This window comes from Neofelis nebulosa, chromosome X, assembly GCF_028018385.1.
Source record: "Neofelis nebulosa isolate mNeoNeb1 chromosome X, mNeoNeb1.pri, whole genome shotgun sequence".
In the NCBI taxonomy this organism is placed as follows: domain Eukaryota; kingdom Metazoa; phylum Chordata; class Mammalia; order Carnivora; family Felidae; genus Neofelis; species Neofelis nebulosa.
Window position 1 is genome coordinate 97,343,384 of NC_080800.1, and position 14,950 is coordinate 97,358,333.

At 47.0% G+C, this 14,950-nt stretch overlaps 1 protein-coding gene across 1 annotated transcript in view; it reads left to right on the plus strand.

Moving 5' to 3' along the window:
* The first annotated feature begins 7,869 nt into the window (after positions 1-7,869).
* IL13RA1 (interleukin 13 receptor subunit alpha 1) overlaps positions 7,870-14,950 on the plus strand; it is a 68,234-nt gene continuing 61,153 nt past the window's right edge. Inside the window, exon 1 of the mRNA XM_058714244.1 lies at positions 7,870-7,994. Within this exon, the coding sequence (XP_058570227.1) occupies positions 7,973-7,994 (22 nt within the window). The 5' untranslated portion in view covers positions 7,870-7,972. The remainder of the gene's footprint in view (positions 7,995-14,950) is intronic.

The window sequence follows — 14,950 nt, forward strand, 5'->3', positions numbered from 1 at the left end:
AGTCTACAAAGCCCTGGCAGACCTCTGGCACACCGCTGCTATCCCTCTCCGACCTTCCCAGCCTGCTTCAGTCACACAGGCCACCTTGCTGGCCCTTGAACACGCCATGTCCACTTCCACCCCAGGGCATTTGCACCTGCTCTTATGTCTGCCTGGAATGCTCTTGCCCGAAACATCGCCATAGGTTTCTCCCTCATTTCATGCAGGGTTCTCTTCAAATGTCACCTCACCGCAGAGGCCTTCCCGAAATAACTGCTCGCTCTACTCTCAGCCCGATCCATTTGCCTTGCAACCTGCTTTATTTGTCTCCATACCAATCCACACCCTCCGACATTTCCGTGTTGCCTTTTCTGGTTCCTTTATGGTCTGTCTCCCTCAACTATGATGTAAGCATCGTGAGGGCAGGGCCTTTGTCGTGGTCCCTGCTGTAACCCCAGCTCTGAAAACAGTTTCTGGCCCATAGTAGGTGCTTAACAAAATATTTATCGGATAAATGGCTGAAAGGCACAGTTGAGAGTACAAGAAAATCGGGTGCCAGAGAGGACAAGAGAGCTAAGACCCAGGGCGGTGTGCAGGTAACTTGTGACCTACTGACTTGAGGTTTGACCCTTGTGGCCAAGACTGTTATCCCCCAACATCATTTTCCCGTACATCCACAGTAAGAGAACTCCTAATTTTCAGTTGGATACATGGCCACCCTGAATAATAGCTACTGTGACTAAGTTCTGACCAGGGACATAAAAGCAAATGTCATACGGAAGCTACTGAGCATTTTCCTTAAAAGACAACTACTGCGGGGTGCCTGGGTGGCTCGGTGAGTTAAGCGTGTGACTTTCGGCTCAGGTCATGATCTCGCCCCTTGTGAGTTCGAGCCCCACATCAGGCTCTGTGCTGACAGCTCAGAGCCTGGAGCTTGCTTCAGATCCTGTGTCTCCCTCTCTCTCTCTACCCCTCCCCCGCTCATGCTCTGTCTCTCTCTCTCTCTCTCTCAAAAATAAACATTAAAAAAAAAAAAGACAACTGCCGGGTCCCTTATTCTTAACCTCTTACTCTTTCCTGCTGGCTGGAATGTAAAAGTGAAGGCTTGAGCAAGAGCAGCCATCTTGGACCATGAGGTGACCTGAGAAACAGAAGCTACATAGAATGGAAGAACAAGATACATGGGGCGCCTGGCTGGCTCAGTTCCTTAAGCGCCCGACTTCGGCTCAGTTTGTGATCTCACGGTTTGTGAGTTCAAGCCCCGCATTGGGCTCTGGGCTGACAGTTTGGAGCCTGAAGCCTGCTTCGGATTCTGTGTCCCCCTCTCTCTCTCTCCCCTCCCCTGCTTATGTGCTGTCTCTCTGTCAAAAATAATAAACATTAAAAAAAAATTTTTTTTAAAGACAATGGTACCTCTATGGAGAGATGGTGTATCAACTCTGTTTATGATGTTTTAATTCCTAGAGAGAAAGGAAACTCAGGTAAATAGGGTTACAGTTTAATAAGGCTAAGTAATGGGTATATGGGTATATGTGTGTTCATCATGTTGTTTCTATGCATTTCTGTATACTTGAAATATTAACAATGCAAATATAAAGACAAAAGAAACCCAGTCATTTTGAGAAAAAAATTAGAAAGTAGCAAAAACTATAATCTCATTACACTTTTTGGATAACATTTTAATCTAATTTGTTTCATTACATTCTAGTACTAATTGAATCCCTAATTTGTGCCCAATCAGGATACTGAACATTCTGGATACCGCAAGCCAGTAACACTGTGACATTCCTCAATCACACCCTGTCATGTGTGCTGTTGAAATCTCTGTCCAAAGGGCCACAGCTCTGTTAAGAAGTATCTTTTTTTTTTTTTTTTTTAATTTTTTTTTTTCAACGTTTTTTATTTATTTTTGGGACAGAGAGAGACAGAGCATGAACGGGGGAGGGGCAGAGAGAGAGGGAGACACAGAATCGGAAACAGGCTCCAGGCTCCGAGCCATCGGCCCAGAGTCTGACGCGGGGCTCGAACTCACGGACCGCGAGATTGTGACCTGGCTGAAGTCGGACGCTCAACCGACTGCGCCACCCAGGCGCCCCAAGAAGTATCTTTTAATGTATGCTTAAGGTTTTTCACGGGACAAATATTCAATATTCACCATTTTCCAGAAATAGCAGTAACTAATACTTTTCTCAAGCATTTGCTATGTGCCAGGGTCAGCTCTAAGCACTTTACATGCATTAACACATCTAATACTCACAACGACCCATCTGAAGTGGGTGCTGTTATTATCACAATCACCCCCATTTTCAAAGGAGGAAGCAGAGGCACAGAGAAGTTAAATAATTCACACAGGGTCACACAGCTAGTAAGTGATCGAGCCAGGATTCACACCAGGCACTCTGGCTTCAGATCCCTTGACCTTAACCACTCAAAGACCCTATTTTCAGTATGACTAATTTTACAGTGATACTTTCGGCTGGTTGTATGTGGCAAGTGGGATCATTTTGTTTTAGTTATTATTTTTTAATGTTTATTTACTTTTGAGACGGAGATAGAACATGAGTGGGGAAAGGGCAGAGAGAGGGGGAGACACAGAATCCGAAGCAGGCCCCGGGCTCTGAGTTGTCAGCGCAGAGCCCGACGTGGGGCTCGAACTCGCGGACCGTGAGATCATGACCTGAGCCGCAGTGGGACGCTCAAGTGACTGAGCCACCCAGGCGCCCCGCAAAGGGGATCATTAGCAAGAGTTGATAATAGAACTCCAACATGGCATCGCCTTGATCAATCTCATTTCATGTGTGTATGGCTTGTCCCCTTAATCAGAGAGCAAGCTTCTGAAAGACACCATATTATTTTTAACTGAAATATAATTGACCTACGATCTTGCAGTATTTTCAGGTGTACAACATAGTGATTCGACGATTATATACATTACAAAATGCTCACTACCCTAAGGGTAGTTACCACCTGTCACCATACAAAGTTATTGCAGTGTTACTGACTTCATTCCTTATGTGGTACTTTTCATCCCCATGACTGATTTCTTCCATAACTGGAAGTTCGTACCTCCTGATCCCCTTCACCCATCCCCTTACCTCCCTCCCCTCTGGCAACGCCCGGTTTGTTCTCTACATGTACGAATCTCTTTCTGTTGCTTGTTTGTTCACCTGTTTTGTGTTTTAGATTCCACGTGTAAGGGAAGTCTTGTGTTTTTCTGACTTATTTCAGATAGTGTACCGGGTCCAGGCACGTTGTCACGAATGGCAAGATTTTATTCTTTTTTATGGTTGAGTAAGAATATTCCGGTGTGGGGGCGCCTGGGTGGCTCAGTCGGTTAAGCGTCCGACTTCGGCTCAGGTCATGATTTCGTGGTTCGTGAGTTCGAGCCCCGCGTCGGGCTCTGGGCGGACAGCTCGGAGCCCGGAGCCCGCTTCGGATTCTGTGTCTCCCTCTGTCTGCCCCTCCGCTGCTTGCACTCTGTCTCTCGCATTGTCTCAAAACTAAATAAACATTAAAAAAAAAAAAAAAGAATATTCTGGTGTGTGGGTGTGTGTGGGTACATATACACGCTACATCTTCTTTATCCATTCATTGACCAACGGACACTTAGGTTGCTTGTATATCTTGCCTATTGTGAATAATACTGAATAATACAATTGTGAATAATACAATAAATATAGGGGCACATAATCTTTTCAAATTAGTGTTTTTGTTTTCTTTGGGTAAATACCCAGAAGTGGAATTACTGGGTCATGTGGCATTTTGATCCTTAATTTTTTAGGAGCCCCCATTCTGATTTCCATGGTGGTTGCACCCGCTTACATTCCCACCAACAGTCACCAAGATTTCCTTTCCTCTACATCCTTGCCAACACTTCTTTCTTGCCTTTTTAATACTAACCATTCTGACAGGTGTGAGGTAACATCGCATTGTGGTTTTGATTTGTACTTCCCCCATGAACAGTGATGTGGAACATCTTTTCGTGTGTCTGTTGGCCACCCGTATGTCTTCTTTGGAAAAATGCCTATTCAGGTCCTCTGCCCATTTTTAATCAGGTATTTGTGGGTTTTTTGGTGTTGAGTTACATGAGTTCTTTATAAGATTTTAGATATTAACCCCTTATCAGATATATGATTTGCAAGTATCTTCTCCCATTCAGTAGGTTGCCTTTTCGTTTTGTCGATGGCTTCTTTTGCTATGCAAAAGCTTTTCAGTTTGATGTAGGCCCAATAGTTTATTTTTCCTTTTGTTTCCCTTGCCTCAGGAGACAAATCCAGAAAAATATTACTAAGGCCGACGTCCAAGAGATTACTGCGTAGGTTTTCTTTTAGGAGTTTTATGGTTTCAAGTCTTATATTTAAGTATTTGATCCATTTTGAGTTTATGTTTGTGTATGGTATGAGAAAGTGGTCCAGTTTCAGTCTTTTGCATGGAGCTGTCCCGTTTTCCCAGCACCATTTATTGAAGAGACTGTCTTTATCCCCATTGTATATTCTTGTCTCCTTTATCAAAGATTAACTGACCATGTAAGCATGGATTTATTTCTGGGCTCTCTATTCTGTCCCATCGATCTATGCAGGCACAATATTTTAAAACAATTTTTTTGGAGATCGCTCTGTACCTTCAATAGTGTTATTTGCCCACAAGTTTTCGATAAATATTTACTGGATGATCAAAGGGAAATACAAGAAAACCCATGAACTTTTCCACACCAAGGCATGAAAGTTTAATTTCCTGGGTCAGTTCGGAAAGATATTCCTCAAGAGAGGCTTTCTATTATTTCAGTTTTCATTAACCTTTTTGTGAGCACCCACCTTATTGAGATGTAATTCAGTCATTTAAATTGAATTCAGGGGCACCTGGCTGACTCAGTGGGTAGAGCATGTGATTCTTGATCTCAGGGTTGTGAGTTCAAGCCCCACGTTGGGGGCGGAGCCTACTGAATGACTGGCTCCTTTCGCTGAGCCACGTTTTCAAGGTGGTATAATCCATGCAATGAACTTTTATTTGGCAATAAGAAGGAATGATTCATTAACTCTTTTAAGCAACCTTTTACTAGTGTATTGCAAGATTTCAGACATTTATACCTTAAAACTCGTTTCCATTGTTCTATTGTGCTAAAATACACATAACCTGGGGCGCCTGGGTGGCGCAGTCGGTTAAGCGTCCGACTTCAGCCAGGTCACGATCTCGCGGTCCGTGAGTTCGAGCCCCGCGTCAGGCTCTGGGCTGATGGCTCGGAGCCTGGAGCCTGTTTCCGATTCTGTGTCTCCCTCTCTCTCTCTGCCCCTCCCCTGTTCATGCTCTGTCTCTCTCTGTCCCAAAAATAAATAAAAAACGTTGAAAAAAAAAAAAAATTTAAAAAAAAAAAAAAAAAAAAATTTAAAATACACATAACCTAACGTTTTCCATTTAAACCATTTTCTTTCGTTCTTTCTTTCTTTCTTTCTTTTTTGGTTCCTTTTAACTGTTTTAAGTGTACAGATCAGTGGCATTAAGGGCATTCGCACAGTTGTGCCACCATCACCGCCCTCCATCTCCAGAACTTTCTCATCATCCCAAACTGAAACTGTATGCATGAAGCAATGACTCCCCATTTCCCCCTCCCCCAGCCCTGGCAACCACGTGTCTATTTCCTGTCTCTATGAACCTGACCATTCTAGAGACCTCCTAGAAGAGGAATAATACAATCTTTGTCCTTTTGTCTCTGGCTTATTCCACTTAGCGTAATATCTTCGACATTCAACACCGTCGTAGCATGTGTCCGAATTGCCTTCCTTTTTAAGACTGATTAACATTCCATTCCACCAATCACACGACCCTGGGATCATGACCTGTGCCGAAGAGAGTCGGATGTTGGACGCTGAACCAACTGGGCCACCCAGGCCCCCCTTTTCCCTGTTGTTTAAAAAATAATAGCCATCTGAATGGCTGTGAAGTGGCATCTCATTGAGGTTTTGATTTGCATTTCCCTAATTATTACACCTTAGTTTTTAATAAATCCTAGGATCGAGAAACACCTTAAACAATTTAAAAAATCTGTTAACAAAATGAATAATCCCCACGTGTGTCTAAAAGCTATTAGATGTAGTTTGTTCAAGGTCAAGTATACCTGTAACTGAGGAAACTAGTTCCTTCGATAGTTTAAACACAAATGTCAGGGGCACCTGGGTGGCTCAGTCGGTTAAGCATCCGACTTTGGCTCAGGTCATGGTCTTGCGGTTTGTGAGTTCAAGCCCCGCGTCAGGCTCTGTGCTGACAGCTCAGAGCCTGGAGCCTGTTTCAGATTCTGTGTCTCCCTCTCTCTCTCTGACCCTCCCCCGTTCATGCTCTGTCTCTCTCTGTCTCAAAAATAAATAAACGTAAAAAAAAAAAATTTAAACACAAATGTCATAAGCGCTGTGCTGGACACTTGTCACAGGTTAGGCTCCCCAGGAAGTAAACTCTGAGGCAGAGCTTACAGTTCTTGATAATCTTTTTTAATGTCTATTTATTTTTGAGAGATCGCGTGTGTGTGCATGGAGGGGAGGGGCAGACAGACAGGGGGACAGAAGATCGGAAGCGGGCTCTGTGCTGACAGCAGAGAGCCTGATGTGGGGCTCGAACCCATGAATCGTGAGATCATGACCTGAGCTGAAGTTGGGCGCTTAACCGACTGAGCCACCCAGGCGCCCTGGGTCCTTGATAATTTTTAAGAGTTTAAAGGGGTCCTAAGAGTAAACATTTAGAGAGTCCCTGGTCTGGAGCATACTAGGGGAAGTAAAACTCACTCAAAGTCACTTCAATCAGGGGTGCCTGGGTGGCTCAGTGGGTTAAGCGACCGACTTCGGCTCGGGTCATGATCTCACAGTCCGTGAGTTCAAACCCTGCGTCGGGCTCTGTGCTGACCGCTCAGAGCCTGGAGCCTGTTTCGGATTCTGTGTCTCCCTCTCTCTGACCTTCCCCTGTTCATGCTCTGTCTCTCCCTGTCTCAAAAATAAATAAAACGTTAAAAAAAAAAGTCACTTCAATCAAATATTTATCTGACTACTCAAATTGGAAGACTCTCTCTCCCTCCCTCCCTTCCTCTCTCTCATATCTCTATTCCTTTTCCCACTTTGCACCTCTACCCCCAGCATATGTTTATCTCACCTTCTACTCCGTATCCTTTCTGCGGCTTACAAGAAATTAAGTTTTCCTGTTTCCTGTTTTCACGAAGACAGACCCAGTATGTTATATATCATTTGTGTTTTTTTTTTTTTAGAACTTCTGAATCATAGAGAGGCATTTGGGGATCATAAATGCCAACAGCCAGGAATGTATCGCATTTCCTCTACATTGGAAGTGGAAATGGCACTTTTGCATGAAAGAGATTTCAAAAATATCAACAGCATCTCTTTAAAATTTCCTGTGAAAAGGCAAAGCATCTGTTCAATTGCTATCAAAGATTATAGTTGAGCGAGGCCCACGTAAAATATGGAAGTCCGACACCCCTGTGTATTTCAATCCAAGTGTGGAAACCACCAGAGAAGAGAAAAACACCCAAAATTCCACCAAGGGCCAATGTTCCTCCAGTGACACAATCTATCTTGAGAGACTGTCATGCTACGAAGGACACAGAAAAAGCAAAACTCTGAAGTAACAGGAGTAAGGGATGGCCAGGGCAAAGACCACATCAGAAGAGGGCTTCTTTTTTTGGTCTGGGGAGTTTTTGCTTTTCGGAAACATCTATGGGTTGCTTTCTCCAAGCATCATACAGCCGCGCGCACACACACACACACACGTACACGCATGCGCGCGCGCAAACAAATCCACAGCTTGCTAAATTTAGTTGCACCTCTGTCACAACGATGATGACAAAATGTTCCTCTGACCGCAATGTGTTCAAGCGCAAATGGTTCCTCTTTCCAGGTTCTGGTTTGTACATACACAAACTCCTAGTGAGGTGACACCCATGTTCCGACAGCAGTGCTCCTGGGCCCCAGCTGGATTCTACAGGCGAAGGCACTGAGGAATGAGACTGTTCACCCGAAGTGGTGAGTTCTATGGCTTTGTACCCGTTTCACAGACGCCAATGAGCCCAGCTGACCCAATTGTACCGTGGCCAACCTAGAGTGACACGTAGGGTTCGCTTCGTGCCGGGCGGTGCCTCTGTCACCCTGTGGAACGGGCATCAGGGGACAAGGCAGTGCTGTCTTGCCTCCTGACCCCGCTGTGCCACCACGCCCCTCCACAGTGACTCGCTTCCCGGAGGGGCTTCGCCACTGCGTCTTGCACACAGAGAAGCCTGGGGATGAAAAAGTAAGAGGAAACAGGAAACCGAATGGTAGTAAAGGAGAAATGAAAGAAAGCAAATAGGACAATGTCAGCAGAAAGGAGAACAATAGAAGCGGAACCGTAAGAGACGAGGGAACCCCAAAAATGAAAGAGTACTAGAACCTTCTAATAATAGTTCCCATTTATTAGTGTTTACTATATGTTAGGCACTGGATTAACATTTGGTGTGAGCTTCTTCATCTCGTTGAATCCTTACAACTAAACCCCGAACGCACAACAGGCTCTTGTGATGAGAAACAGACTCCCAAGGGCCCCACAACATTGGAAAGAAGTCAAGAGAGGAAAGGACAAAAAGAAACAGAAAAAAGCGGGACAAATGGCACAAAATCAGGTGGTAGAAAGAAGCGTAAATGTATTAGAACTACTATCTACAGAGAATTTGAGAAATCTGCCCATCATGGTATCGTAATGGGAGATTTTGTGTGCTTTTTTTTTTTAACGTTTTTATTTATTTTTGAGACAGAGAGAGACAGAGCATGAATGGGGGAGGGGCAGAGAGAGAGACAGACACAGAATCGGAAGCAGGCTCCAGGCTCTGAGCCATCAGCCCAGAGCCCGACGCGGGGCTCGAACTCACAGACTGTGAGATCGTGACCTGAGCCGAAGTCGGACGCTTAACCGACTGAGCCACCCAGGCGCCCCCGTAATGGGAGATTTTAACTGGTCTCTCAGCAACTGATAGGTCCAACGGGCAAAAAAAAGAGCAAGAATATTAATGTGACCAACAGGATTCACAAATTTGACTTAACGGACACAGGTAGAACACTAATAATTTGAGAATACAGTTGCTGCTGGAACAGCACAGGTTTGAGCTGCGCGGGTCCATTTGTGCGCGGAATTTTTCAATTAATACGGCAGAGTACTGTGAACGTATTTTCTCTTCCTTATAATTTTCCTACAAAGATTTTCTTTTCTCTAGCTTCCTTTATTGTAAGAAGACAGTATATAATACATAAAACGTACAAAATGTGTGCTAATTGATTGCTGATGTTATTGGGAAGGCGTCATATCAACAGTAGGCTATTTGGGGGGAGTAGGCTAAGTGTGGGGGGAGGAGTCAAAACTTATCTGCAGATTTTTCAACCGCCCCCGGGGATGGCGCCCCTAAGCCCCACATTGTTCAAGAGTCAACCGTATACATTTTCCTCAAACGCTCATCCTCAAACGCGGACATTTACGGAAGTAAACGATACACGGGGTCACAAAGCAAACCTCGTCAAATTTGCAAGGAGTGGTACCGTCCTGGAAACTGAGGCCGCAGAGAAGTTGAAACGACTGGCCTTCGCTTCTGTGGCTGAGAAGTGGCGGTGAGGCTGGGCTTTGGTTCTTAGCACAGAGTGCACACAGCCCCCCGAGTGCACACACGCCGGCTCAGCCCTGGGGGTGCCACCAAGTGGGGAGGGCTGCAGCCACGCAGGGGTCTGGTTCCAAACGGCACAATCGGAAAAGGCGATCCAGGTGAAGGGATGTGGGAGAGATCGGCCAGTTCGGGACTAAGGAGGAGTTTTGCTGTTCCCACTCCCCCTGCCCCTGCCAAGCCCAGTGTTTTCCAAGTGAACCCTGAGGCCTCAGTTCCTTGCTTCTTTAGGGAAATGACAGGTAGAAAGGCAAACTGACTTCTGAGCGTTGATTCCTCTGCACTGCGTCACAGCTATGCGGATGGCCTCCTCCGAGAGGTAGAGAGAGGGGGACACAGAATCCTACCAGGCTCCAGGCTGTCAGCACAGAGCCCGACGCGGGCCTCGAACTCAGGAACCCGCGAGATCATGACCTGAGCTGAAGTCAGATGCTCAACCAACTGAGCCACCCAGGCGCTTTGTGAACGAGGGGGTGGCTAAGAGGCCAGAGGGACTGGAGGTTTCTAGGTTCAGATGTAAATATTGTTTATCCCACATGCTTCAGGCAAATGAACAATGGAGACTTTCCAGGGCAAGAAGGTGCAGAGAACTAACATGCAAATGAAGCATTTGAATCTTTAAACCCAGGAGTCTTGAGGCTGAGATGGGAGAGACAGACACTAAGGGTAGCTAAGTGGTGATGCAGTTAAAGGGCTGCCCCTTAGGGGAGTCTGGGTGGCTCAGTCGGTTAAGCGTCCGACTTTGGTTCGGGTCATGATCTCGCGGTTTGTGAGTTCGAGCCCCGTGTCAGGCTCTGTGCTGACAGCTCAGAGCCTGGAACCTGGAGCCTGCTTCGGATTCTGTGTCTCCTTCTCTCTCTGCCCCTCCCCCACTTGTGCTCTGTCTCTCTCTATCAAAAATAAACGTAAAAAAAAAATTTTTTTTTTTTAAAAAGGGTTGCCCCTTGGGGCGCCTGGGTGGCTCAGTCGGTTAAGCGTCACGACTGCTGCTTTTGGCTCGGCTCACTGTCTCATGGTTCGTGAGTTTGAGCCCTGCATCGGGCTCTGTGTTGGCATCGCGGGGTCTGCTTGGGATTCCCTCCCTCCCTCTCTCCCTACTCCTCCCCAACTCTCCCTCTCCCTCTCTCTCTCTCAATAGAAATAAATACACTTAACAAATGCTTTAAAAATTAAAAAATAAAATATAAAATAAAATAAAATAAAATAAAATAAAATAAAGGCTGCCCTCGACAGTGTGCAAAGATTAGACAGATCGTGGCTGGGCCAGGGTAGGGGGCAGGGCCTAAGTTGGGTTAGGCGCAAGGTTGGGGGAGAGGGTGCAGTGAAAGGTCGTGGGGGGTCCTGGCTGAGATGCTGGGGTAGTGGCAGCAGTGAAAACACCCCAAACCCAAAGCCAGAGGTGGGGCCCTGGATGCTGACGCATGGAGGCTCTTCTTCCTCTTTCGGACACCGAAGGGTCGGAAAGCAGAACAGGGCCGATGCCAGAGAGGAAGAGCTTGCAGCCTGAAGGGAGTGACTGGAGGGGATATCGCACGCTTTGAAGGGGTGCAAGAAAGAACGGGGTGCCAGACCTCAAGGGCATGCTCTTTCACAGAGGAGTGGGGCCCAGGGAAGAACCAACCTCACGGCCCCTGGGGTTTGGTGGAGGAGCCCGAAGTTGGCCTGGCGGCCGGCCCTGTCCCCGAGTGCCACCCCCTCAGTCTTTCTCCAGCCTTCTTGCCTCCAGGCAAGAATTAGAGAAGTTTTCATAATTCAAGAAAACCAGATCTCCCAAGTATCACTTTTTAAAGATATGTTTTAACTTAAAAAAATTGTTTAATGTTTATTTATATATGAGAGAGGGAGAGAGAGGACAAGTGGGGGAGGGGCAGAGAGAGAGGGAGACCCAGAATCCGAAGCAGGCTCCAGGCTCCGAGCTGTCAGCACAGAGCCCGACGCGGGGCTCCATCCCACCAACCACAAGATCCCGACCTGAGCCGAAGGTGGACGCTTAACCGACTGAGCCACCCAGGCACCCCTCCCGAATATCACCTTCACAATGTCACCACCTTGCTCGTAAAAGTGTTCCGTGGCTCCTTATTGCGTATAAGATCCAGCCATAAAATGCTGTTCACTCATTTCTCTTTCTCTTTCTCTTTCTGTCTCTCTGTCTTCCTGTTTGTCTCTCTCAAGTTCTGGTCATCCTTCAAGGCCTAGTTCAATTCCCATCTAGTCCAAGAAGTCTTCAAAAGCAGTTCCCGCCACACTGGCCTGTCTTGCCTTTCTGTGAGACCCGTTTCACAAACGAACATGTTTGCCATTTACATTTGTTTGTTTGTTGCGTTTTCCTTAATTGTCTTCTATATCTGTCCACACCTGAGACTGGGAATCTCCCAAGGTCAACGGCAAGAATGGTTGCGTTTTGTTGGTTGGTTGGTTGATTGGGATCCCTGAGAGCACTTGGCACAGTGTGATTTCTTCATTTGTCTATTTATTCCCATCTTTATTGTGTATGAACTACGTGTCAGGCATAGTTCTCAGTGCTGGGGATACAGCTGGGAACAAATCAGAAAACACAAAGCTTACGTTCCGGTGTACGGGGCAGAATGACCCAGAAAGGGGGCTAGAAGTGAGTGTCGGTGGGGCTTGCAATTTTCCACGCGGTGGCCAGAGCAGGCCTCAGGGAGCCACCTAAATGAAATGATGGAGTAAGACTGTGGCTATCCGGGGAGGCTGGAGCAAACAGCAGAGGAAATAGGGCAAAGGCCCTGAGGCAGGAGTGCACTTGGCTCATGTGAGGAATAGCTGAGAGGTGAGTGTGGCCAGAGAAGCTTGCATTGGGCTGAGCAGTGGAAGATGAGGTTAGAAAGGGGGGATAGGGAAGGGGCTTGAAGGTCAGTGGACGGTTCTGAGCAGATGGGTGCCTTGTTGAATCCAAGAGTCCGTTTAATAGCTACTGTAAAGTTTGGAGACCTGGACGTGGATGGGCTTCGGGACTTTGACCCAGGCAGGCGTCCCAGCCTCAGGCTAAAACCCAAAGGATCCTGTCACAGGCCCCTTGTGCAAACAAGCACTCTCTTGGGTGAGCTTCACCAAACCTGTAGAAGAAAAACACTTACTGGGAGCCTGGGTGGCTGGGTCATTGTCTGATTCGGCTCAGGTCACGATCTCACCGTTCGTGAGCTCGATCCTCGCTTTGGGTGAGCTCGAGCCCTGCTTCTGGTAAAATACGAGGCCTGGGTGAGCCCTGCTTCTCTACCCCCACTCCGCCTCCCACCCCCGTCTGCCCCTCGTGGGATTCTCTCTCTGTCCCTCGCTCGCTTTTGCCATCTCTCTCTCTCTCTCAAAACAAAAATTTAAAAAGGAAACGACTTGCCGAAGAGCAAGAACCTTCAAGTCGATGAAACCCAGACGTTGCGAGCACGACACTGACCATGTCACTTTCATCTTTACGTTCTCTGTGGTGAAATGATCAGATTCGCACACTGGGAAGATCTGGCTCGCAGAGGGGAGATTTGCAGACCCTTGCAATAGCACAAGGGAGAGGCAATAAGGACCTGATGAGAACAGTGGAGGGGAGGAAGGAGGAGAATAGACCCAAGAGATGTTTTGTGAGATCAGCGACTGCACGGCTGGAGGCAGGGCGGGGAAAACCACACGCACTAGATACAGGAAAGGGAGGTATCAAGGACAAGTACTTTTAGCATTAACCTCTCACTAATTGGTGGTGGGCATGAGGACAATGGGTGGATAGGAGCCAAGAACAAAAGAAACAAAGAGTCTGCTAGCTCAGGATTTCTGGACTTTGGTACTATTGTCATTTCGAACTGGATAATTCTTTTTTCTTTTGGTTGGCGGGGGGCGGATGGTCCCCTGCATGGCAGGGATGTTCAGCAGCATCCCTCACCTCTACCCACTAGACGCCCATAGCACACCCCCCCCTTCCCCCCCCCCCCCCCAGCCCAAGGCGTGACCACCAAAAATATCTCCAGACATTGCCAATCGTCCCCTGGGGAGGAAAAACCAACCTCGATTGGGAACCGGCGCACTGATGTCAGAAGAAGGGAAGTTCCCTATTTGCTATTTCCTTTTTTTCTTTGCCCTGCAGTGGCTGTGAGCATCTGTTCGGGTTTCGCCTGATAAAAGGTGGAAGACCTTTTGTGAGATTTTTACCTAAGGGGCCAGAATTCGTAGCTAAGCCCTTGGTATGTATGCTGGTTGTCTGTGTCCTTTAGAAACTCAGGAGGCCGTTTCTAACGGGCTGGAAGGAGACCTGACCGTGGCAAGAGGAACATCATTCTTTCCCCCCAGATATTTCCTGGCCTGTGCCCTTTTCTGACTCCACTTACAAAAAAAGGGGAAAGCCTTAGGGAAAAGGGCAAAGACCCCAAAAGCCAGCTGGAGTGGCCGAGGTACATAGATCAGCCCAGAACTCCAGTCACGTCAGGCCACGGCGAAAAGAAAGGCGATTAGCCGAATCATCAGGGCTCAAAGAATTAAGGACTAGAGCTAAACGTGATGTTGACTCATTATGACTTTGATTACACAAAGCCCAAATAAGAGCTGTTTGTGGCAGTTCCGGAAAAGTCCTCATCTTGTCCTCATCCTCCTGCAGAGCAGAGCAGTGGCCTAATTCAGTCTAAGACGCTTTTTGAGCAAAAGTACACAGAAATTACAAATAAAACATTGATGTTGAAGACGCAGCATTCCTAAGCCTCACCACCCCCTTCAAAACATTAAAAAAATTTTTTTTTTCAGTTTATTTTTGAGAGACAGAGCGTGAGCGGGGGAGGGGCAGAGAAGAGGGAGACACAAAATCTGAAGCAGGCTGCAGGCTCTCAGCTGTCAGCACAGAGCCTGACACGGGGCTCGAACCCATGAACCGTGAGGTCATGACCTGAGCTGAAGTCAGAGGCTCAACGGACTGAGCCACCCAGGCGCCCCAAAACATTTTTTTAAATGTTTTTTTAATGTTTATTTATTTTGAAAGAGAGAGACGGTGGGAGAGGGGCAGAGAGAGAGGGAGGCAGAGAATCCCAAGCAGGCCCCGCACTGTGAGCACAGAACCTGACGCGGGGCTCGAACCCACAAACCGTGAGACCATAACCTGAGCTGAAACCAAGAGGCGGATGCTTAACCGACTGAGTCACCCAGGCGCCCCCCAAACCATTTAAAAAAAAAACACATTGCTTCAAGTTTAGGGTAGAGAGGAAGTAGAATTGGCTAGAACACTCGTATTTGTGGTCAGGAGGCCAGTACCATTATGGCCGCACCACTGCCCTTTCTTTGTCTTTTGCCTCACAATGTTTAAGTCACAGG